The 25,126-nt window shown below is 34.4% G+C and overlaps 1 protein-coding gene across 13 annotated transcripts in view; it reads left to right on the top strand.

Annotated features, from left to right (window-relative positions):
- TNRC6C (trinucleotide repeat containing adaptor 6C) overlaps positions 1-25,126 on the top strand; it is a 233,329-nt gene that overhangs the window by 169,535 nt on the left and 38,668 nt on the right. For 8 of the 13 annotated variants that reach the window (XM_074225068.1, XM_074225070.1, XM_074225062.1 and 5 more), the window contains 8 exons: positions 3,178-3,234; positions 3,479-3,536; positions 13,343-13,485; positions 14,743-14,892; positions 15,298-15,444; positions 21,937-22,056; positions 23,947-24,030; positions 24,327-24,564. In XM_074225068.1, coding sequence (XP_074081169.1) covers positions 3,178-3,234; positions 3,479-3,536; positions 13,343-13,485; positions 14,743-14,892; positions 15,298-15,444; positions 21,937-22,056; positions 23,947-24,030; positions 24,327-24,564 — 997 coding nt within the window. The remainder of the gene's footprint in view (positions 1-3,177; positions 3,235-3,478; positions 3,537-13,342; positions 13,486-14,742; positions 14,893-15,297; positions 15,445-21,936; positions 22,057-23,946; positions 24,031-24,326; positions 24,565-25,126) is intronic. The other 5 variants (XM_074225073.1, XM_074225071.1, XM_074225072.1 and 2 more) reach the window with 2 other exon arrangements.

The raw sequence follows: 25,126 nt of genomic DNA, 5'->3' as shown, positions 1-25,126 counted from the left end.
AATTATCTAACTGTGTGACTTTGAGCAAGTAACTTAACCCCATTATCTTGTAAAAAAAAGTCAAAAGAAAAAAAAAAGAAAGGGCTAAATGATTAAATTTACATTTTTCAGTTGTGCTTACTGATAAGGAAAGCATTTATTTTAAGAATGATGTTGAAATACTAACTTTGAAGTTCATTTTTTTATATTGATAGATTTGATTAAGAAAATTATGGTACCCTTGTAATTGCTTCTGTAAGAAAAAAAACAACTTGAAAAAATATCTAAAAGAATAAGAGCTATATGACTTTATTTCCATTCATATGTTCAATATTACAAAGATAAAAGAAAAAACTTGAAATACAAAACTATACTACTAATTCTTCCCTCTGCATAGTTTCTCAAAACCTTTATTCAGATGACTGCAGTAATATTTATGTAATAAAATACATATTCACAAAGTAATGTATCACATATTCTAAAAACATACCCTGTAACTCAGTTTTCTCTTCTTTTGACACTTGAAAAGACAGTTTTTATCATTTCTTTACTTTTAAACTAGAGAATTATATGAAAGAATATTTGAGAAATTGAGAAAGCCTATATTTTAAATTTTCAGAATATAATTTTAGCATGAAAACTCCCAAAATATTAAAATGCTCGGGAAGAGAAATGAAAGAAACTGTAAATGAAATCCCAGAGAAAAAAACATCAAATTACATCGATATACAAATGAATTGTCAGACATTCAAAGAGCAACTACTTCCATTAGACTTTACTGATATCTTGTGTTTCTTATTACATTTGCCCTATATACATATATACATATATACATATATATATATATATTTCAAGAAATCTATCACAAGAGAATTTCTTAAAAAGAAAAAAGTTCATCTGAACTGATCAACACATGGGAAAAATATGATTTTATATGCAATATTCCGTACCTCTAGACCCCAGTCTCTACAAAGGAGCAGGGGGAAGTGTCTTCTCATCTCTCAAATTTGATCTTGTTCACAATTCAATTTCAATTGTTTTTTACTAGTTGTATTTTCCTCTTAAAATTCCCTGACTTTGATTACTTCACTTTTGGGTTTTTTGGGGTTTTTTGCGAGGCAATGGGGTTAAGTGACTTGCCCAAGGTTACACAGCTAGGTAATTAAATCTGAGACCAGATTTGAACTCCAGTTGTCCTGACTCAAGGGCCAGTGCTCTATTCATTGCACCATCTAGCTGCCCCTTAATGAATATTACTAACAATTATTTTAAACAATATACGTAAAGTTTATACATCATGAGCAGGTTAATATTTATCCTAGGAATCTATGGACAGTAATGTATTATGCAAACTATAATATAATAAATTAATAACAAGAACAATCAAAATCAAATATTATATGCAGTAAAGGCTTTTGACAAAAAATACCCACTTCTGTTGAAAAATACTGAGAAGCATCAGAATAAAATAATCTTTTTTAATGTGGTAAATAACTTTAAAACAGAGCCAGAATTATATGTATATATATGTCAAAATAAAATTGACAATAAAGCAAAGATTTCCATTTTCACCACTATTATTTAAAATAACACAAGGAGTGTTGACTGTATTAAAAAGACAGAAAATAAAAATTTGAGAGAATAAGCACAAATGAAGAACAAAGAAAATGATCACTTTTTGCAAATAATATGATGCTCTACTTAAAAATACTTAGAGAACTAAGGATTAAAACTAACTTCTGCAAAGTAACAGAATATAAAATAAACCTACATAAATCATCAATCTTTCTGTATATTTCAAGCAAAACCTAGCAGGGAAAAATAGAAATTCCATTCAAACATTTACAGAAAGTATAAAACATCTGGGAGTCTGTCTATCAAGGTATACACAGGAACTATACAAATGAACACAACTTCAAAGCACTACAGTTACGGATAGAAGAAGAGGTTATTATTAATAAGAGATAGAAAGAATTACAGAAGATAAAATGGACAATTTGAACTACATAAAATTTTAAAGTTTTCACAGTGCAATTAAAATTAAAAGGAAAATTAGCTAACTGGGAGAAAAGCCTCTGTAGCAAGATAAGAAACTGGTTCATGTATTTAAAAATGAAAGTCATTCCCTTAGTAGATTGAAAAACTTGAGAACTTCAATCAGTACCATGATCATCCACAGTTAGAACAGTGCTGGTGATGAAAAATGTTACCTGCCTCTTGACAGAGAGGTAAGGGATCCAGAACAACATATAAAAAGCATTTGCAAATATGGTCATTTGGGGGATTTGATTTACTGACTATGCCTACCTAACATAAAAGTTTTGTTTTTCTTTCAACATTTTTTGAAGAGGAGTTGGTAAGTAGATTAGAGATGGAATTATCATAATGAAAAAGGTCATGAAAAGAGAGTCATCTTTTAAAATACATAGAAAAAAATAGAATGAAGTCCAGAAGGAAACACAAGCATGATGGCTTTGAAAATCACATGCTGGGGCGGCTAAGTGGCACAGTGGATAGGGCACTGGCCCTGGAGTCAGGAGTACCTGAGTTCAAATCTGACCTCAGACACTTAGTAATTACCTAGCTGTGTGGCCTTGGACAAGCTACTTAACCCCATTTGTCTTGCAAAAACCTTTAAAAAAAATCATACAGAAGTAAATTATTTCCCCTAAAATTTTTTTTAACCATATCATTCTCCTGCTTAAAAAATCTGAAAATTCTCAACCCATTGCTTGCTTTTTCTCTACACCTAAACTTAATTTCTCTTTCTCTTTCCATAGGAAGTAATCTTAACTATAGAGATATAATTTTTTTTTAATTATTATGATATCTCTACTTTTAACTTCAATCTTAACTGACAAGTAACAGGGGATGGTAAGATGTAGGAAGTGAAAAACTTGTTCTACTCTAATTCTTTTGCCATTACTTGAAAAAATTCATTTAAACCTGAGAAAAGACAGATAAAGAAGATGTTGGCCACCATACAACCATACAATTAAACATATGAGTAATTTTTTAAAATCTCATCTTTGGTGGATTTCTGTAATCCATTTTTCCTTGTGCTGTACTTCATAAAGTTTTCTATAGACTTCTAAATGTAATTATATTTAGACTGTATTGACTCTAGTCAAAAATCTTTTTTAAAAAATCATGAATGTTGTAATTTTGCTATCTCATACTTTATTTTTCTTCCTTAAGGATATGATTTCTCTCTCATCACATTCAACTGAGATCAATGTATGCCCTGGAAACAATGTAAAGACTAAGAGACTGCTTTCTATTGGGGGAGGAAGCAAGAGTGGGGGGGGGGGGAATTGTAAAACTCTTTCTTAAAAAAAATCATGAATGTTAAATTGAATAAATCAAAACATTCATTAATTTTATTATTATAAATAATTTAGTTTTAAAATAATTTATTTGATGTATGTTTAAGTAGTTCCAAGTTCTTTAACTTTTTAAATATGTACTTATAATGAAAATACCATTTTCCCCCCCTCAGAGAGAGCCGGCTGAAGAAGCTCTGAAGAGTAATAATATGAATCTTGATCAGGCCATGAGTAAGTAAGAAAATGCTATTCCCAAAACAGTGCTTTAAAAAGGTCATGCAATTGAAGTTTCATTTTTCAAAGTTTTATTCTCAGTATCATCAAGTGAAATTTGAGTATTTTTTGAGAAGAGAATCTTAGCTATTTCAGAAGGGACACAAAGTATGATATTCATTACTAAGAAATGAGCTATTTGACCCAAGAAATATGCTACTGAAAGTGCAAATTATGGTACAGATATAAAGGACTGAGAATTTACCCATCACCACTCCCAGAATGCATTGATTTTTAAAAAAATTTTCTGTGCAAACATAACAGTAAAATTATTAGCATTATTTGTAACATTGGGCCTGTATGAAAGTCTAATAATGCCTGTGGATCCACTCTCAGAATAATGTTTTATTGCCCACACTCATAGGTTCAATTTCAGTTGGAGGTTGGTGAAAATAAGAATGTAATTTCTTTTTCTAGTTGAAGTTTGTGGACCAGATTCTAAAATGAACTTAGCTTAAGAACCCCTGTTCAAATTATATATCAGAATTCAATTTAGCAAGTATTCTCTGAGCAACATTAATACAATGTGAGATTTTCAAGGACAGAACCATATACATACATGCATCTATATGTGTGCATAAAAAAAATTAGAGATTCTTTGTTCTAATTTGATAGAGACAAGATTCTATATAACGACCATGACAGGCACCATTGTGTTGCAGATGCCTTAAGAGTAAAAAAGTCCTGAGTTCAAGTCAAACCTCTGACTAGTTGTTTGAAAATAGCCACATCCCGGGGCGTGGCTAGGTGGCATAGTGGATAAAGCACCACCCCTGGAGTCAGGAGTACCTGGGTTCAAATCCAGTCTCAGACACTTAATAATTACCTAGCTGTGTGGCCTTGGGTAAGCCACTTAACCCCGTTTTCCTTGCAAAAAAAAAAAAAAGGCATATCCCTTAACCTTTTTTTAACCTAGTAATCCCATGAAGATTACTCCCTTTCATTAATGCCTGCTCTCTCCCTTTCTGTCTCCCATCCTTGAAAAACCCTAACTTGATCCAGCAATCACCAGTAGGTATTATCCTTTCTTTTTTTCTACTTATGGCTAAACTTAGCCATAATTCTGCTTCTTTTCCTCTCACTCCCTTCTTAATTCTTTGTAGTTTGGCTTCCTACCTCATCATTCTACTGAAACTAATCTCTCTGAAGTTATCATTGGTCTCTTTTTATTTATATTATATATACACATATATATATATATATATATATATATATATATATTTATATATGACAGTGGGGTTACATGATTTGCCCCAAGGTCACACAGCTAGGTAATTATTAAGTGTCTGAAGCTGTATTTGAACTCAGGTCCCCCTGACACCAGGGCTGGTGCTCTATCCACTGTGCCACCTAGCTGTCCCAGTCTCTCTTTATTCTTGCTTGTGTCCTATATTGTTGGATTTTTCAATGTATTATTTATTTATTTATAGTCTTTTTTTTTTAATTTTGGCTTTCAAATTCTCTTCTTTCCACCTTTTCTGCAGTTACTGAGAAGGCAAGGAAAATGATGTCAATTATATATGTGAAATTTGCAAAAAATATTTCTATATTAACTATATTTTTTAAAAGTGAGGAAAATACCTCATTTTGCATTCAGACTTCATCAATTCTCTCTCTCAATGTAGATAGTATTTTTTCATCATGAGTCCTTTGGAATTGTCTTGGATCATTGTACTGATCAAGTCTTTGACAGTTCATCATTACAACTTTAATATTACTGTGCACAGTGATCTCTCAGTCCATCTCACTTTATATTCATTCACATAGGTCTTGCCATTTTTTTCTGAAACCACCCCCCTTATTTATATTTCAAGTAGTACTCTATCAGAATTACATGCTAAAGCTTGTTCACTCCTTCCCCATTTGTTGAGCATCCCCTCAATTTGAAATTCTTTGCCACTATAAAAAGATTTACTATAAATATTTTTGTATATAAAAGCCCTTTTTCTTTTTTAAAAAAATACTTTTTCTCTCTTTTTGCTAAATCTTTTTTTAAATCTCTCTCTAGTAGTGATATTTATGGTATATATAGTTTAAATTGCCCTTTAGGCAGGGTTCCAAATTGTTCTCCAGAGTGATTGGAACAGTTCACACCTCCACTAACGGTTTATTAGGGTATCTTTATTTCTTTATTCTCTCCAGTAATCTGTCATTTCTCATGGTACTTCAGAGTTTTTTGATTTGTATTTCTCTAATCAGTAGTGATTAAGAGCATTTTTATATGATTATAGATAACCTTTGATTTCTTCTCCTGAAAATTTCTTTCTTATATCCTTTCTCAGTTGAGGAATGGTTCTTAATTTTATAAATTTGTCTCAGTTCCTTATATATTTGAAAAATAAGGCCTTTTTCAAAGAAAGTAGCTATAAAAATTTTATATTGTTTCATTGCCTTTGGTCCATTTTAGCCAAATGTGATTTCTATGGTTATCTGTTTTAATTAGAATGATTTTGGTTTTGCAATGTTCTGAGATCATGATTGATACCCTTGACTTTTATAGTTCAGCTGTTAAAGATTCTATAATATCCCTTTTTATCCTTTTAACTCTGTGTTTCTTTTGTTTCAAGTGTATATCATAAACATATTTGAGATTCTGATTTCTAATCCATTCTACTATCCATTCTGTTTTGTGGGTGAACTTATTCACATTTATACTTGTGATTACTATGTATAGAAATACACAGCATTCTATTTTTTCATTTAACTTTATCTCTTTTTTTATCCTGCTCCTCCTCAAAAGTCTGTTTTGCTTCTGTCAAATAACCTCTTTTTTGTTTTAGTTGGGTTTTTTTTTTTGCAAGGCAGTGGGGTTAAAGTGACTTGTGCAAGGTCTGAGGCAGAATTTGAACTCAGTTCCTCCTGCGTCCAGGGCCAGTGCTCTATTCATTGTGCCATCTAGCTGTCTCTGATAAATAACCTCTTAATCTGCCCTCCTTTTTATCACTTCTTCCTCTCCCCTCTTGTCTTCTTCCTCTCCTATTTCCCTATTGGGTTAAATAGATTTCTATATTCAGGTGAATATGCATATATATTCCTTCCTTTTTGAACCAGTTTCAAGGAGAGTAAGATTCATGCATTTCACCACCTCTACCCATTTTTTTCCTCCACTGTAAAAACTCTTTCCTTTATATCTATAAACTATTCCCTTTATATCTCTTATATATGAGATTTTCCCCATTCTTTCTCTCCCATCCTCCTCCTAGTATATCCCTCTTCTTACTCTTCCTTTTTTTCAATTTTTAATTTTTTTTATTTTTTTTTGGAGATCATCCCAACCATCCCAAGCCCTCTATCTAAGAAGACTCCTTCTAAATGTCAATAAGAGTAAGAATGTTCTTAGGAATTAACTATAGCATCTTCTATATAGAAATGTAAACAATTTAATTGACTCTCAAGATTACTCTTTCTTATTATCTTTTTGTGCTTCTCTTGAGTCTTATATTTGAATGTCAAATTTTCTATTCTTTTTATCAGAAAGAAAGTCCTGTATTTTATTAAATATTCTTTAATGAACTTTTTTGGTATCTTTTCCATTTGACCCATTATGTTTTTAAAGGAGTTCTTTTTCATTGAACTTTTATGTCTCTTTTATCTTAGGCCAATTATGATTTTTAAGGTGTTATTTTTCTGCAGTATTTCTTGTGTCTTCTTTTACCAAACTATTAATTCTCTTTTCATAATTTTCTTGTATCATTCACATTTCTTTTCCTAACTTTTTCTCTACCACTCTTATCGTTTTCTTCAACTCTTCCAGTAATTCTTGTTGGGCTTGGGTCCAGTTGACATTTTTTGAGGCTTTACTTATAGCTATTTTCACACTGTTGTCTTCTTATGAGGTTCCTGCCATCATAGTAGCATTTTATGGTCAAGTTCATTTTTTGTTTGTTTGCTCATTTTTCCCAGACGATTTCTTGCCTTTGAATGCTAAGTTTGACTCTTCTCACTTAGGGATGGAGATGCATTCCTTTTTCCCCCTGAAATTTACTCTTGACTACAATCTTAGTTCCTTTGTTTTCCTGAATATTATTTTCCAAGTCTTCCAATTTTTTAATGTGTAAGCTGATAAATTTTGTATGATCCTATGGCTCCATATTTGAACTGTTTCTTTTTGGTTGTTTGCAATATTTTCTACTTCAACTGCATTGTCCCAAGCTTCAAGCTTTTTCTTGTTACTGTTTTCAGGGCTTGCTTGGGGGATCTGCAAGTTTTTGGTGCTGCCAAGGTGGTATGATCCAGGGAGAAGTGTAGCCACTGCTCTCTTGATTTATGCTTTGAACTTTTTACCCAGAAAGAGCCCTGACTCCCCTGCAGCCATAAGTACTAGCACTCCTCTCTGCCTTGGAACTGTTTTCCTTGTGACCAACTGCAAATGCTTTCCACCTTGGAAATGTAACTTAAAAATATATATTGGGCGGGGCGGCTAGGTGGCATAGTGGATAAAGCACCAGCCTTGGAGTCAGGGGTACCTGGGTTCAAATCCAGTCTCAGACACTTAATAACTACCTAGCTGTGTGGCCTTGGGCAAGCCACTTAACCCCGTTTGCCGTACAAAAAAAAAACCTAAAAAAAATATATTGGTAAGAGTACCAGCAAAGAATACCGTATTATCTTTCTGACCAGTTGTTGGTCCTTCTCATCATCTCTGAGCTAATAGTTCCCAAAGCTACTTCTGCTGCTGTGCATTCTGGACAGGCAACACCCCCCAAATCACATGTCTTCTGCCAACTCCTAAGTTGTCTTAAGATGGAAAAATGTCTCACACTAACAAGGGGTTTTGTTAAAGTTGTTTTAGAGGGGAATGATCAGAGATTTCAGCTGGGTTGTTTATCTATACTTCCACCATTAGTTCCCCCACCCATCTGCAGTGATCTCTTAATTGCTAAATCCAGTGCTCATTACTCTATCTTCATTCTTCTTGACCCCTCTGACACTGTCAGTTATACCCTTCTCTTTGATATTCATTTCTCTTTAGATTTCCATTACACTTTTCCTGCTTTTCCTGTCTACCTACTACTTAACTAGTTGTTCCTTCTTCAGTGCTGGATCTTTATTCAGATCACTGACCCTTGAGTCAGGAGGACCTGAATTCAAATCCAGTCTCAGACACTGGGCAAGTTACTTAACTTCACTGCCTTGTTTAAAAAAAAAAGAAAGAAAAGAAAAAATATGCCAGCTCTTGTAATCACAGCTTCCCAATGTACATGTTCACTAAATAACTCTAATGATCTGCTTTAAAATTTCTCCAGGAATCAGAGTTAAGTGGCTAATAATCTGCTGACTTTATAATTCTGTTACTTGGGGGGGGGGGAGTAATCAGGACATTTTGCTCTTCTCCAATTAGTATCATTCCTATTTTCCATCCAAAATCTTTAAAGTATTTTTGACAGTGACTTAGCAATCACATGTCAAGTTTGGTGGGTGGGTTTTTTGTTTGTTTGGGTTTGTTTGTTTGTTTTTCTTTTTCAGTTCTGGGGATGTAGTTCGTTTGGGCTAAGTGACTTGAATTCATCCAAGGTGCTCTTTTACTTTCTCCCTATTTATCATGGATATCAACTTTGTTAGCCATTTCAAAGGTCAACCTCCTTGGCAGAGGAAACAGAAGTATGATGAAAATTGAGGATCTCTAGTACCTCTTTGTCATTTTAGAGTTCCAACAAGTCATTGAGGAAACTAAACACAGAACATGGACAGCTAATTCATATGACTTTAATATTTTTAACCAGTTTTTTTGTAGTTAAGGTAAAACCATTTTAATTTTGTGATGCTTTTAGTACTATTTCTGGTTCTCTATTCCCACTTTTAAAAAATTATTCATGATATGTGGCTTCTATGTATAGTCTTTTTTTTTTTGCAAGGCAATAGGGTTAAGTGGCTTGCCCAAAGCCACACACAGATAGGTAATCATTAAGTGTCTGAAGTCAGATTTGAACCCAGGTACTCCTGACTCCAGGGCCGGTGCTCTATCCACTGCGCCACCTAGCCACCTGGTTTAATTGAATGGCATGAGTATGGTCTTAATAACTTGAAAATTAGGTGATATATCAGAATATCTGAATATACTGTAGAGTATATTTTAAAACATACAAGAAAAATAAAACAAAGAGGCAAAATTTCATCAGCTTTTTGTAGTTTACAATCCTCAGGAATAGAAGTATTATGCGATAGACGAGGAGCATCTTATAATTGTGTACATAGAAGATTGTAATCAATAATCTTATTCCTCTTATCAATACAACCATTCAGATAAAAGTTTGAAGTTTATTTAAGGCAGTGAAAGAAAATGGAAATGAATGGGGCAGTTAGGTGGCACAGTGGATAGAGCACCGTCCCTGGAGTCAGGAGTGCCTGGGTTCAAATCCGGTCTCAGACACTTAATGATTACCTAGCTGTGTGGCCTTGGGCAAGCCACTTAACCCCATTTGCCTTACAAAAACCTAAAAAAAAAAATGGAAATGAAGTGAACACAGAAGAAACTTAACAGATAGTGTTGGTTGGTTCAATAATTTTAAAAATCTAATTTAGTTAAATAGTGTTAAAATTATAAAATAATAACTTGACAGCTAAATATACTGGTATTTTGAAGAAAGCAATCAAATTAGATATTCTGATCAATAAATTTTTAATATGAACAAAAAGACTGCCTTCCAGAAATTAAAAACCTGGAATTAAAATGTTTAAGGATCACTTACCACTAATTGGGAGGCAGTGTATAGGAGGCAGCTGAGCTCAAATCTGGCTCCAGACAGTTACTAGCTGTCACTTAACCTTATGTGCCTCGGTTTCTTCATCTCTCAAAGAGAGATGGAGAAGGAAATGGCAAACCACTGTAGTATTGTTGCAAAGAAAACCCAAATGCATAAGGGAATTTAAATTCAAACTGGTGCTTGTTTATCAGAATCAGTTCTTGTGCTCTGAGAAGCATCACTTCTATTCCTTTCATGGTCACATAAGAAAACATGGGTGACTAAAGCTGTTTCGGAAGACTGCTTTTTCAAGTTATTTTGACTCAGCTATTGAAAAAGATTTCAAGAACAATATCCTTATTCATCCAACTGTCCTTGTTCCATTGTGTGAGAATATGAGCATGCAAATCAGCTGAGATGTATTTAAAGCTCTCTGCATTGACTAGTGTATATAAAAATTTAAAGAAAAAGAAAATAGTACCTGGGTTCAAATCCGGTCTCAGACACTTAATAATTACCTAGCTGTGTGACCTTGGGCAAGCCACTTAACCCCATTTGCCTTGCAAAAACCTAAAAAAATAGTTCAAAATAAACTGAAATATTTTAAATGATAATAATGATATTTTCTCATATTGTCAGTTAAGATTTACTAGATTCAGTCATTTTTTAAATCTTACTTTCTATATAACTATTCTATTTGTAATTAACTTGAATAAGAAACATCTTATTTTTGCTATTGTGGTCTGCAGTCATATTTTAGATATAATTAATACTATAAATATTACAAATTGGCAAAGGCCATGGATTGCTTGAGTTGAATCAATACATGAATTAACAGTACCCAGGAGGGGTGGCTAGGTGGCACAGTGGATAGACCACGGGCCCTGGAGTCAGGAGTACCTGAGTTCAAATCTGGCCTCAGACACTTAATAATTACCTAGCTGTGTGGCCTTGGGCAAGCCACTTAACCCCATTGCCTTGCAAAAAAACCGTTAAAAAAAAGTACCCAGGAATCTGGAGGGAGGGTTTAGGGCAAATGTCAACTCTGGTAGGCCTCTCTCTAGTTATCAGAAGGATCAGATGAGACTAAGGTTTTATTAGAAGTCCTTGCACTTAACCCAACAGCCAAAATGCAACTTTCAAGATTCACAGTCTCCTTCAGAGAAGCTCATGAAGCCCACACATAAAACTCACCGTGGTGGAGAAAAGCTAAGACATGAGGTTATTTTAAAATGTAGGCATATATTGTCTTCACACCACCAAGAGAAATTAGAAGGGGGCAGCTAGGTGGCTCAGTGGATAGAGCACCAACCCTGGAGTCAAGAGGACCTGAGTTCAAGTCTAGATTCAGATACTTAATAATTGCCTGTGTGACCATAGGCAAATCACTTTGTTGTGGATGAGAAGTGGGGTTGCCAAATAGAGATTGAGAGTTAGTGCAAAGTGAATGAATTCATGTAATCTCTGAGATTTAAAACTGCTCAGGATTTATTATATAAGTGGAGATTAAAAACTTTTCTCCTCCTAGAAAAGCAAGAGGCACTTTGAGGACAGAAGTGAATAACAAAAAAGTCAAGTTGTTTTGGGAAGCAGAGACAGTCAGGGAGAGCTGACTGGTCCAGGAGGTAGGCAACCACGAGGGCAGTTTAGGCTAGGTTTTTATAATCTTGTACATTTTCTGGGTATTGAGGGCAAAGGAGAAATCCCTCCCCCCCTTACAAGATTGGAACCAGGTAATAGGTTGGAAGCTGGGGATTGGCAATGAGGAGACTTGCATAAATTTTACTTTTAACAGTGGAACAATAGGAGTCAATTTACATACCAGGAGCAGATAACATTTTACACTTTTACAAAATTTGTTTCTAATTACAAATTTCCTATATTCATAATGCTCTGTGTCGACTTAACCCCATTGTTTAAATAAATAAAAAAAATTTAAAGAGGTATTAGAGGAAGATTTTGATAGTAGCTTCTTGAAAACAAGTCAGTAATCATTTATTAAGAATTTACCTTGCAAAAAAAAACTTTAAAAAGGGGGCAGCTAGGTGGCTCAGTGGATAGAGCACCCGCCCTGGAGTCAGTAGTACTTGAGTTCAAATCCAGCCTTAGCTGTGTGGCCTTGGGCAAGCCACTTAAACCCCATTGCATTACAAAAAAAAAAAAAACTTAAAAATTTACTATGTTGTTGTTAGGAGCTGGGAATAGAAATAAAAGCAGAACAATCCCTCCCTTCAAGGAGATTGAGGTTACATTCTAACAAGGGGGAAATCAACACAAAAGAAAGCTTAACAGTTATAGGAAGGATGAGGGTGAGGAAGGGAAGGATAAGCACCTTGGAGAAAATCTGAGGGGAGAGTCAGAAATGACCCTGGAAAGGTATAACTATATGAGTGGCCTGAGCATGCTTCTTAAAATGAAGGTTCTAGAAAAAAACAGTCAAGAGAGATTGACCACAGGAATGGAGGGCACTTTTTAAAAAATTTTCAGTTCCAAATTCTCTCTCCTCCTTCATCTGTCTCCTATCCATTGAGAGTATTTTTTTCTGGGCTTGCTCCATTTTATTTTATTTTCCTTGGTTACGTGCAAAATAAGTTTCAACATTTAAAACCTTGAGTTCTGAATTCTCTCCCTTCCTCTCACTCCAGAAAATATTTTTAATGTATGAAACTCAGGACTGGAATGAGGTTTTGTGTTACTGTAGAAAAAATCTGGGAGGAGTTAGGAGTATAGCCTAGAAAGCAGCAGAGATGGAGCTCAAAATGTTATCGTCAAAACAACTTAATTATCCTTTCTCCAATTTATCTTTGACAAGTTATTTTTTTAGGCAGAGAACCTTCTTCTTACTGTGTTCCTTAAAGGAAGAATACTTTTTCTCCCTTTCCTGATAACGCTATATGTCTAAGCAGTTGATACCACAACCCTGTACCATAAACTTTCATCTCATCCAGAAGCCATGGACTTTAAAGTTTAAAAAATATTGAATCTTTTCTGAGATAAACAACCATAGGTTTTATACCTGATGGTAATGGCTGAACTTGAGAATTTTCTTAAGCTTAATGCTTTTCCCTTTGTTCTTTCCAGGTGCTCTGCTGGAAAAGAAGGTGGAAATGGACAAGCGTGGAATGGGAGTGACTGACTACAATGGAATGGTCACCAAACCCCTTGGCTGCCGCCCACCAATCTCCAAAGAGTCTTCCATGGACCGCCCCACCTTTCTTGACAAGGTGAGTCATCATTTTGTTTAGATAAGTCTTCTAAAGTTGATTTCATTTGGGTGAACTTTGACAAGTCACCTCATAAATTTCTCTTATCAACATAACTACTCAATAGCCTTTCCATAGTAGAAATTTCACATTTGGTTATTCTAATTTGTAACAGATCTGATCTATGTGTTTAATTTGCCAGCTGAAGTCTATAAGCAGTGATGATTTTAGTACCAATTCTTGACTCATAGGCTTTGATTAATGATTCTATAGACTGAGATGTTTTAGAAGACAGTGAACCTCCTAGTTTATAATGGAAAAAGTTTCCTAAATTTGCCTTGAATATTTAACATACCTAGAATAACTAATAGGTACATATAAGACTTTGATATTATTAATATCAAACATAATGATGTTTGATGAGATAATATTTATAAAGCACTTAATATAATGCTTGGCACAGAATACAAGGTATATAAATTCTTATTCCCTTCCCTTCCTCTAATGCCGAAGCAAGAGAATTGGATCTCAAAAATAGAAGAGTTTTATGGAAAATCAAAAGGGCAAGTAAGAAAATGCTAGGGATCATTAGCAGACTACCAGGGATCAAGTTTCGTTTCTGTTCTTCAGTAGACCTGTTTTTATATTGGAATTGTGCCTTTTAACTGTGTTTTGTTTATAAAAGGTATCTAGGTAGTTAATTGCTTGTCCATTCTATGCTTCATAACCACACAAAGAAATCTGTTTATTTGAGGATAATCAGAGTCTTGGTATAGGTGTTTTTTGTTGTTGGGTTGTTTTTTTTTAGGTTTTTTTGCAAGGGCAAATGGGGTTAAGTGGCTTGCCCAAGGCTACACGGCTAGGTAATTATTAAGTTTCTGAGACTGGATTTGAACCCAGGTACTCCTGACTCCAGGGCCGGTGCTTTATCCACTGATCCACCTAGCCACCCCTTGGTATAGTTTTCCTATGCCTTGGCAGTTTCTAGGATTAGGGAAAGTATTAAAGGTACAATCCTTGGGAGTTGGGGGGAAACTATAAATGTGCATTTGTAAAATATAAAAAAAATTGAAGGAAAACTATTTTAATACTCTTTCTCTTTCTCTCCCCCCCCTCTCTTTCCCTTTACCCATATTCTTCATTCCCTTGTTATTCATGCTTTTTTTGATATTTTAATCCTTTATCCATCCATATCCTTTATATTTCCTTGGGAAATTGTTTTGTGCTTTGTCTGCTGTTGGACACTGCACACAGCTCACCCTTTCTTTCTCCAATCAGGATGGCGGCCTAGTGGAAGAGCCCACTACTTCACCATTTTTGCCTTCACCAAGCCTGAAGCTCCCCCTTTCAAACAGTGCACTCCCTAATCAGACCCTGGGTGGGATTGCCTCAGGGCTGGGCATGCAAAACTTGAATTCTTCTAGACAGGTAAGATGACTTGAATAAATCAAATTGTGATTTTTTCCCCAATTCCCTAGAAGTTAGATTTTGAAGAAATCATTCCTTTTGAAATATAAATTGTCCAAATAGTATGTATGTTATAGTCAGTCTTTGAAATAATTCTTGTATTCTCCATTTGGTTAGTAAATGATATTTCTTCTCTTTTTCCTTTTTTTTGATAATTTTATCTGCATCTTAAAAAGTTTTGTCCACTGTAACATAGCTTCTATAAATTTAATAACTTCAACAATATTTGTGCTCCTTTAAACTGTTAAAAGATGCTTAACATCTTTAGTTAATTTTTTTAAACTACAGTCTAGAATAGTTTTTTAAAAAATACTCTTTTTAGAAAATGAAAAATAAACAAATCATTTTTATTTTGTCCTCCTCCAGATACCGAGTGGCAATCTGGGTATGTTTGGCAATAGCGGAGCAGCACAAGCCAGGACCATGCAACAGCCGCAGCAACCGCCAGTACAACCTCTTAACTCATCCCAGCCTAGTCTTCGTGCTCAAGTGCCTCAGTTTCTATCCCCTCAGGTCAGACTGCTGTGCAGTTTTTAAAGCTAAGGAGTGCTGTGTTCCTAGTTTATTTTGATAGAAAGTCTCTCATACCTTCCTTGTTACATGATAGTAAGACTAGAGTAGTATTTGAATGATCAGACCCAGAAAATCACTGTGGTCTTCATGTCCATTCAATGAAGTGTCTCAGTGATTGTCAGTGGTCAGGTGTTGGTCAGCATTTTAATCAACAACTTAGATAAAGGTTAAAAAAAAAGGTTACTTATCAAAACTGAAATTAAATGACAAAAGCCAAAAAGACAAAATTAAGGTGAAAAGACTCCTCATTAGGATGATATAGGCTTACAGGTTTAGAATTTCTAATTCACTCCCTCATTATACAGATGAAGAAACTTAGGACCAGAGAGGCTGAGTGATTTGCCCAAGGTTGCCCAAGTAGTGTGTAATAAGTGACAAGAGATAGAATTTGAACACAAGAACTTGAAAAATAATAGAGACAAATATAAAACATTAAAGCAAGGTAATAATTAAGTCCACTCTATGTGTCAGACACTGTGCTAAATACTAGGGATTCAAGTACAAGGAAGCTGCTATCAAGGAACTTACACTTACACTATAATAGAGGAAGGAAACTATACAGAAGGGAGCTAAGAAAGGTAGGGGGGAGGAAGGAGAGGGCATCCAAGATGAGAAATGGTATCCAAGTCCAGAAAGTCAAAAGTCAAACCTAGAGAGAAGTGACTGGCTTGGGACCTGCTCCAAATGGAGATTCCCAAAGAAGAGAGAAACATAGTAGAGAGACACTGCAGGGTGATAAATGTTCCAGAGTGAGGAGGCTTCAATCATGTAGGCTGCTGAAGGAAAAGTGTAAAAGGCCAGAAAGTCAGAAGCAATTTTACAAGTTGGGAGAGATAACTAGGACAGTAGTGGAAAGACCATTGAGTTTGGTAGTAAGGACCTGTTTGAATCCCAGCACAGCCATTTACTGTGTGATCCTAGGTAAGTCATTTAATTTTCTCTGGGCCACAGGGGAATTGGACTGTGAAAAAGATCTAGAGCTTTTATTGGACTGCAAGGTCAATGTAAGTCATCAACATTATCTGCCAATCAAAAAAAGCCCATGTTATTTCAGATTAAATTGAGAGAAATATGTGTAACTAATCAGGCTACATCTAGAGTCTGGTATTCACTTGGAAATTCTATTTTTAGAGGGATACTTGGAGAGGAAGCAAGCACAGTGGAATCCCGAGTTTGCTTTCCAGTTTTCATTTGAAAGAACTTGCATATTTTGGGAGTAGGGGAAAGGACATAAATGTTTTCAAATGTCTCAACGGTTGTCATATGGAGGTGGGATTAGACTTGTTCTGTATGGACCAGGAATGCAGAATGGAAAGCAATGGGTAGAAATCTAAGGATTTTTCCTCACCATACTATTCAATAGTAGAATGAGAAATCTCTAAAAATGGTGGGTTTCAAAGTCTAATTCTATTGGGAATTTTGTTGAAGGGATTCCTGGTTGGGGATAGATTAGAGTAGCTGACCTCTGAGTTCCTCTGAGATTAAGTAAAATGTGAATTTTGGTGCTTTGCACATTTAGATAGAAATAATTATTTTGATATCACTATTTGGTTCAACTTTGAAAATTAACCCCAGGCAAATTGACTTCAATGTACGAGTGTAATGCAAGTAATGTAAGTGAACTCCTTATGAGTTTAGCAACTTCATAATATCTCCTTTTGAACAAGTAGAGCAGCTAGGTGGCACAGGAGATAGAACACTGGCCTTGGAGTCAGGAAGACAGGAGTTCAAATTTGACCTCAGACCTTTGACTCTTAGTTTTTTTTGGGGGGGGGAGTTGGCAAGGCAGTGAGGTTAAGTGACTTGCCCAAGGTCACACAGCTAGGTAATTTTAAGTGTTTGAGGCCAAGACCCTTGACTCTTACTAGCTGTGTGACCTTGGGCAAGTCACTTAACCCTGATTGCCTTGCATCCAGGGCCAACTCTAGTTATCCTGATTCATATCTGCCCACTGGACCTGGTGAGGTTATTAACTTAACACAGTCACCCCTCAAGCAAATCCAATTCACTTGCTTGTCATGGCATCATCTCCCTGATGTGGTCTTCTTCAAAAACGAAGGACAAACATTATTATTTTGAACAAGTAGATAATTACATATTAAGAATTACTGCTGGGGGTGGCTAGGTGGCATAGTGGATAAAGCACCAGCCCTGGAGTCAGGAGTACCTGGGTTCAAATCCAGTCTCAGACACTTAATAATTACCTAGCTGTGTGGCCTTGGGCAAGCCATTTAACCCCGTTTGCCTTACCAAAAAAAAAAAAACCTTAAAAAAAGAAAAAAAAGAATTGTTGCTGGAACTAACTGAAAGCAATAGGTCCTCCACACATTTAAGTGAATGCCACATGGTTAACTGGAGTTATCCAAGGAAAAAAAACACAAAGAGAGAGGCATAAACAATAAGGAAATGGTACTAGGGCAGCCCAGACACCCCCCCATACTTCTATCCCTGATATCCAGCCAAGGAGATGACAACCAATTAAAAAATTGGAAATTGTTAACTTGTAATACAGATTTTCAAATATGAGAGGAAGGGACCAGGGTTCCAGAAAAGGTAAGTACCAAGAGAGAGGTTATATGATGAGGAATAGCTTACTGAGCTGAAGAAGAAAAGCAATAGGTTTTTCTAGTGGTCTGGACATCCTCAAGACCCTTCCAGGAGATTCAGAAGGTCAAACTTTTCTTAATATTAATAAGACATTTTCTTTTCTAATATGGTAACTATCAACTTTATAACCCACATAAACAAAAACTCTTTCAGGTCCTCAATAAATAATGAAAAGTGTAAAGGGGGCCAGAAACCAAAAAATTTGAGAACTGCTTTTAGTAAAGCAGTGTAAATCCTTCCTCACCCCCTTTGCTTAAGGAGTTAAGTTATAGAAATTTTTATCCTAAGTATCTTTCATTAACGAGGGAGGAGGGAGAAAAATGAGTTAGAACCTTGAGATTTATTCAAAACAGCTAGGGGAAAAGGGGGGGGTTGTGTGAGAAAGATTCAAAGTGTATTTGTCAAGGACCAGCCTTTTATCTTGATCCTTCATGAAAAAAATTTCATTATTTGGTAATTATAATACACCTGTCACATTTTTGAGTATGAAGAATTGTGATAAAATAACTAAATGAAAAATTACTCAGGCTGTCTGTTCTGAGTAGATAAATAACAAGGAGGATCAAGTTACATGGGAGTTAAATGGATTGCCCAGGACCATGAGGTGTCAGAAATATAATTGAGTCCTTCTTCCAAGAACACCTTTCTCATCCTGAACCCAGAGGCCCCTCCATCTACCATCTCCACTCAGTAACAATAGAATATAGAAAAGCCCTTGGTAAAACAAAAAAATTTACAATCATAGGTAGCCTGTAGATTTATATGATGTCATCAACTTATCAACTTGTATAAAAGTTATCTGTTTCAATCCAGCTATCTTGGTTCTGTGATCTTTGATCAGCTGATCCATGGCAAGCTACATAGCTTGTTTGGGCCTATTTCCTCATCTGTTACAGGATGAGAAGGCACTAGATGACCTCAGAGTTCCCAATCAGCTCCATGAGCTAGAAGTGATTATTAGCACTAAACCTTTGGTTCCTTTAGAATTTAATGATCAAGATAAAGTATTTTGCTTTTGTGTTATGTGCTGTAGGATGTGAATCTGTAATATAGTGTCATGTATTTGAGGGTTCCCTGATCATGTTAACCCCCAAGTAGTAATAATACCTTACCAGACTTTAGAGTATTCAGTGCTATAGAGTTTAGGATTGCTAGTTAGAAAAGAAATCATGGAAATTCTTTTTTTTTTTAAATGCTAACAGTGCCTTTCCAGGAACCCTCTTAGATCCCTTAGCTTGTTCTTCTTCTGGCAAAGGAGCACTCCTCCTTATTTCTGCCTCCTGGCTTCCTCAGCTTTCTATTTAAGTCTCTGTTAAATTCCCATCTTTTCCTGGTTTTCCATCTTCTTTGTGCCTTCTCTTATCCCTGGTTGTATTCATGTTGTTTCCTTCCTTAAACCAGAAGCATCTTGAGAACCTGCTTTGCCTTCTGTGTATGTATCCAGGGCACAGTACCAAGCAGCATTTAACTAATACAAGGTGACTGGCTGGCTGACTGATGAAGGGGAGGCTTTTTAGTGCCTTGGAAGGGATCCTTTTTTTCTTCTCTATTCACAAAAAGATGTATTTGCTCATTCAGATTCCCTACATTATTTTAAATTCCAATTAAATACAGTTTTTTTTCTTCTTTTTTAAAACAAATCTAGCCGTGTTACTTGCTTGCTCAAAAATCTTCCTCCCAGAACAAGAACAATTTGCTCCCTGAGCAGATCACTTCAATTATTACCTCTGATAAGATACAAAAATTTATTTTTAGCATTTAAACTCGTTCATATTTGATTCCAATCTGCCTTTTTATGCTTACTTGCATTACTCCTTGTTTTGCACTATATATTCTAGCTAAATTAGCCTGCTTTCTTTTGCCTGATCTTAACATTCTATCTCCCATTTGCATGCCTTTATTCAAGACTTACCTATATTACTGGAATGCCCTCCCTCTTATCATCCCTAATTTCTCTCAAGGCTCATCTATAACCTCCTTTAGGAAACTTCTTCCCCTTTCTAGTGATTAATATGCCTTCCTTCTATAAATATTTTTACCTATGTTTACTTATTTAAATGTGGTATTCCTTAAATAAAATGTTTCCTATTAGTGGCAGGGAGTATTTTTTCATATTGTATCTCTTGTCCTCACTCAAAGCCTTGCAAATAGTAGTAAGTACAGAAAACAGTTACTGATATAAATAGCCTAGTATCCTAAATTGTCTATTATTGCTATTCTATTGTTTTTTGCTTTTTTAATTATATTTTTATTAATAACTTTTATTTTGAATGTTCATTATTTCTTAATATTTTCCTCCCTCACCTACTCAGTAAGCTATCTCATCCCTTGTGGCAAAGATTAAAAAATGAGAGGAAAAGCAATTCTGTAAAACTGACTAAATACATCTGACTATAGATGCTATATTCCATATCCATAGTCTCTCACCTTTTCAGTGAAGGAAAAGAGTATATTTTCTTCTTCTCTAGATCAATATAATCACTCAGCATTTGATACTTGAGGTGAGTGGGAAGGTGAGGATAAGTCATTTCTATTATACCCACGCAACATAATGTATATGATCATATGTGTTTTTTCCTGGTTTTACTTGCCTCACTCTGCATGAATTCATTTATGTCTTCCTGTGCTCCTCTGAATTCTTCATATTAATTATTTCTTACGCACAGTAATATTCCATTATATTCACGTTTGATAGTTTGTTTAGCCATTTCTTCATCACTAGACATCCACTTTGCTTCCAGTTCTTTGCTAACACAAAAGGTGCTGCTATAAATATTTTAATATAAGTTGTATCTTCATTTCTCTCTTTGACTTTCTTGGAATAGATGCTTAGTAATGGAATCTTTTAAGTCAAAGGATGTACACAGGTTGGACATTTTCTAAACATAATTGTAATTTATATCAGGTATCTTGAAGTTGTTTTGTTTTTAATTATCAAACACTTGGTTTTTTCTCCTTATTTCCAATTATCAAGCACTTGTTTTTTTCTTGTTCTCACTTCTGCACACATTACCTCACTGAAAAGAAAAAGCAAAACCTTTTAACATGTGCGCATTGTCAAGCAAAACAAAGAACTTATATCTATAAATGTATGTCTCATTCTATATACGAATTCATCACCTTTCTATCAGTAGACAGGTAGCATTCTTCATCAGTTATCCACTGGAATTATGATTGGTCAGTGGTTTTATCAGAGTTCTAAAGTCTTTCAAAGTTGTTTCTTTTTACAGTAACGTTACTTTATAAATTGTTCTCTTGGTTCCATTGACTTCATTCTACATGAGTTCATCCAAGCATTCCCAAGTTTCTCTGAAACCTTCTATAAATATTTTCCTAAGTATGGATCCTTTTTCTCTTTCTTTGAAATCCTTCAGATATAGGCTCAGTAGTAGGATTGCTAAGTCATAGTTTAATGTAGTTATATATGCTTGGGCATAGTTCTAAATTATTTTTCAGATTGTTTGGACCAATGTAACCACAAGACACTAATGTGTGTCTTTCTTCCCACAGCCCATCTGATATTGACTATTTCCATCTTTTGTCATCTTTGCCAATTTGCTAAATGAAGGAAAACCCTAGAATTCTTTTCACTTTATTTAGCTTATTTAATTGACACTTTTAAAAGAATTTTTTTTGTCCTGCTTCAGAAATGCAGGTGAATATCACTTTTAGTAGTGATAGCCATTTTTGCCCATTTTAAAATTTTCCCTTGAATTTTAATTCTTAAAATGAATCTAATTGTATATTATTAATAATCCAAAAGTCTTTAAAAATTTGCTTTAATAAATATACAACATTCAGTGACTAGTGTTTTCTATTATGTAGGTTCAAGCACAGCTTTTGCAGTTTGCAGCAAAAAACATTGGTCTCAACCCTGCACTATTAACCTCGCCAATTAATCCTCAGCATATGACGATGTTGAACCAGCTCTATCAACTGCAGCTGGTGAGTTAATAAATATGCAGACAATAGAATAGATTTGAAGAACAAAAGGAAAGTGTTTTTTTGACACTTATCCACTGCTTTGTTTTTCCACAGATTCCTTAAACAGACAACCAAATTTAAACCCTTAGGCCATATTAGCTAGACATATATTGATAAACATATATGACAGGTTATTTTTTTCATGTTATTACATGTTCACATTTCCCTAAATTTCCTACAGTTTTTTAAAAATAATTATCATAAAAACATTGGTAATATTGCTCTTGTTAATGGGTTATATTTTCTGTTATAACCCTAGATTATATTAGCATTGATTTTACTGATGTATAATAAAAGATAAGATTTATTTATTATTGAAAATAATGGCACTTCATTTTTCTGAAAGCAACTTACTTGGCATCCTGAATTATGGAACATGACCAAATGAGATCACTAAAGCTTTTATTGCTACATTCATAGGAGAATTCCCTCAAGCTCAGCATACTGACTTCTATTTTCAATTCAATTTTAATAATTGCTAGTAGGAAATTAGAAGCAAACATTAGGGAATGTACAGAAAAATATATAAAAAGCAGACATAAGCAAAAAAAAAAGTAGTAGTCTAGAGTGATTCATGGTGATTTAGGAATTATAGAGCCCTATGATATTCAGTAATTCCTAAGGATATTGTATTTCAAGATAGACTAGTAACATTCATAATAATCAATTATCAAGGTAAATGTAAAAAAGAAAAGATTTACATAGTGGACCATAGAGAAGGTATGGTATATATTTGAATTATTTTCGTCCAAAATTATCAAAATTTTAAATTTAGTACTTAAAGGAGAAAATTTATACCTTATATTATCAGTGTATTAATAGTAATAGTATCAAACCAACTAGGTTGTACAGTGTCTAGAGTACTGGACTTAGAATCAAGAAGTCAGACTTGGGTTCAAATCCTAGCACAGATACTAGGTATGTGACCCTGGGCAAGTCACTTAACCTTCTTCAGCCTCAGTTTCCTCACTGGTAAAATGGAAATAGTTATAGCACCTACCTCACAGGGTTGTTGTGAGGATCAACTGAAATAACTTTGTAAGCCTTAAAGCACTGTATAAGTTAACTAAAATAGTTTGTAAATTATTGATGATACTATTCCAGTAAGCAGTCTATTTTATCTTTTTCATTTTTAATAAAGTTGAATTTCATTCTTTGAGTCTAAAAAATATCTATTTCGTGCTAAGGAAAATATCCACAGGTTTCTTTGCAAATTTTTTGAATGATAAAGGAACATAACACTGTAAAGGAAATCTTCAAATATCTAGTATGCAGAGGGACAACACAAAGAGTGTTTTAATTAGCTCTTTATTAATAGCTTCTAAGCTTTAAAAGAATCCTCCTGTAATTTCCACTTTCTTAGGTTGAGTTCCCAGTGATATATGTTAAAATGACCTTTTGAACTTGTAGTATTTATAGCCATTTATAATTTTTACCACATTTTTGTTTATCTGGGACAAGTTAATGCTGGTATTGTGCCAAGACAGTTTTGAGCCATTCTGGATAACTTTGATTGGAATTTTTGTTAAAATAAATATCTTTTCATTACTTTCTCATATTTTTTCAACATCTAATTTGTATCAAATAGAAGGATTTTGATGTCATCATTAGATGAACATTAATTGTGGGAATATTAGCATAGTTGCCCAAACTTTTTAATATATTCAGTTTTTTAATAAGACCATAATCTTTTTAAAGTTGTTTTGTGCCAGAAAATATACTTTAATAAACAATAGTTAGCACTGTCCAAGAATGTTGGAAATTTATATTTTTATTTTTGACCCATCAGAAGAAATTGAATCATTTAGTATCTTTCATGTGATCATTACATTCTCGTTTTTCTGCCAACAGGCATACCAACGTTTACAAATCCAGCAGCAGATGTTACAGGCCCAGCGTAATGTTTCCGGACCGATGAGACAACAAGAGCAGCAAGTAGGTATTCATTCCCTTATTAAATTTTCTTTATATTATCTCCTTAAGAATTAATCCATGTTTGTTGACAAAAGAAATTTCAGATAATGAAAAAATATAATTGATTACACCAAGCAAAAAAAAAATAGCCTTGTCATCTGATAAATTTAGAAGATTTCATATCTGTTATATCATACAACTATAGTTAAAAAGCAAACATTTTAACTCAAAAGAATAAAAATTTTAACTGAAAATAATAAAATTAGTAAATTGTTCTTAACTTACTAAACTTTTCTTTTTCTATTTTCTCTTCCCAGGTTGCACGTACAATCAATAACATGCAGCAGCAGATCCAGCAGCACCAGCGCCAGCTGGCCCAGGCCTTGCTCATGAAACAGCAGCAGCCTCCCCCTCCACATCTCTCTTTGCACCCCTCTGCAGGCAAATCAGCCATGGAGAGCTTTTCACCCCATCCCCAGGGTCCCGGCCTACCTGACCTGCAGACCAAAGAGCAACAGTCTTCAATGAACACCTTTGCTCCTTACCCAAGTCTCGGTGAGTACCTTGTTTTTGAAATAGTCATTTGAAACAAAAGAAGTTTTACTGAAGACTATGAATACCAAGCAGTTAAACTTTTTGTTCTATAGGCCGAGTGAAGGCACTGAAGGTTTTAGAACTAGGAAACAACATTATAAAATAGAAAATAATTTTACTCACTATAGAAATAACAAGACTGGAAGGTTTGTCTTTTTTAAAGGTATTTCTCTTGCTTCAGTGATTAATTTTTAAAACTTCTTTAACTATTTAAATTTACTAACCTTTTTCCAGCATCTTAATCTTATACTTGTACAGTTGAATTCTTGTTTAATACTTGTTTAAAATACTTGTTTAAAACTTGTTTTAAAACTTGTTTAGCAATGGAAGTTTGCCCTTGACCTCTGCTAGAATTTAAGATTAGAAAATTATATTTTTGTTAAACTGTTTCTTTCCAAACAATTATCATGTGACTAGTATAGTAATTATAGGAATTTCTGGTATAGTCTTTTTTTTTTTGACTGTTTGATTTTTATACAGCATTGATCTTTGGACATGAGCCAATTGCCAGAATTCAGCTCCA

This window comes from Macrotis lagotis, chromosome 2 (genome assembly GCF_037893015.1).
Source record: "Macrotis lagotis isolate mMagLag1 chromosome 2, bilby.v1.9.chrom.fasta, whole genome shotgun sequence".
NCBI lineage: Eukaryota > Metazoa > Chordata > Mammalia > Peramelemorphia > Peramelidae > Macrotis > Macrotis lagotis.
Note: the sequence above shows the minus strand (reverse complement) of the source record. Positions and strands in the feature narration are given on the sequence as shown.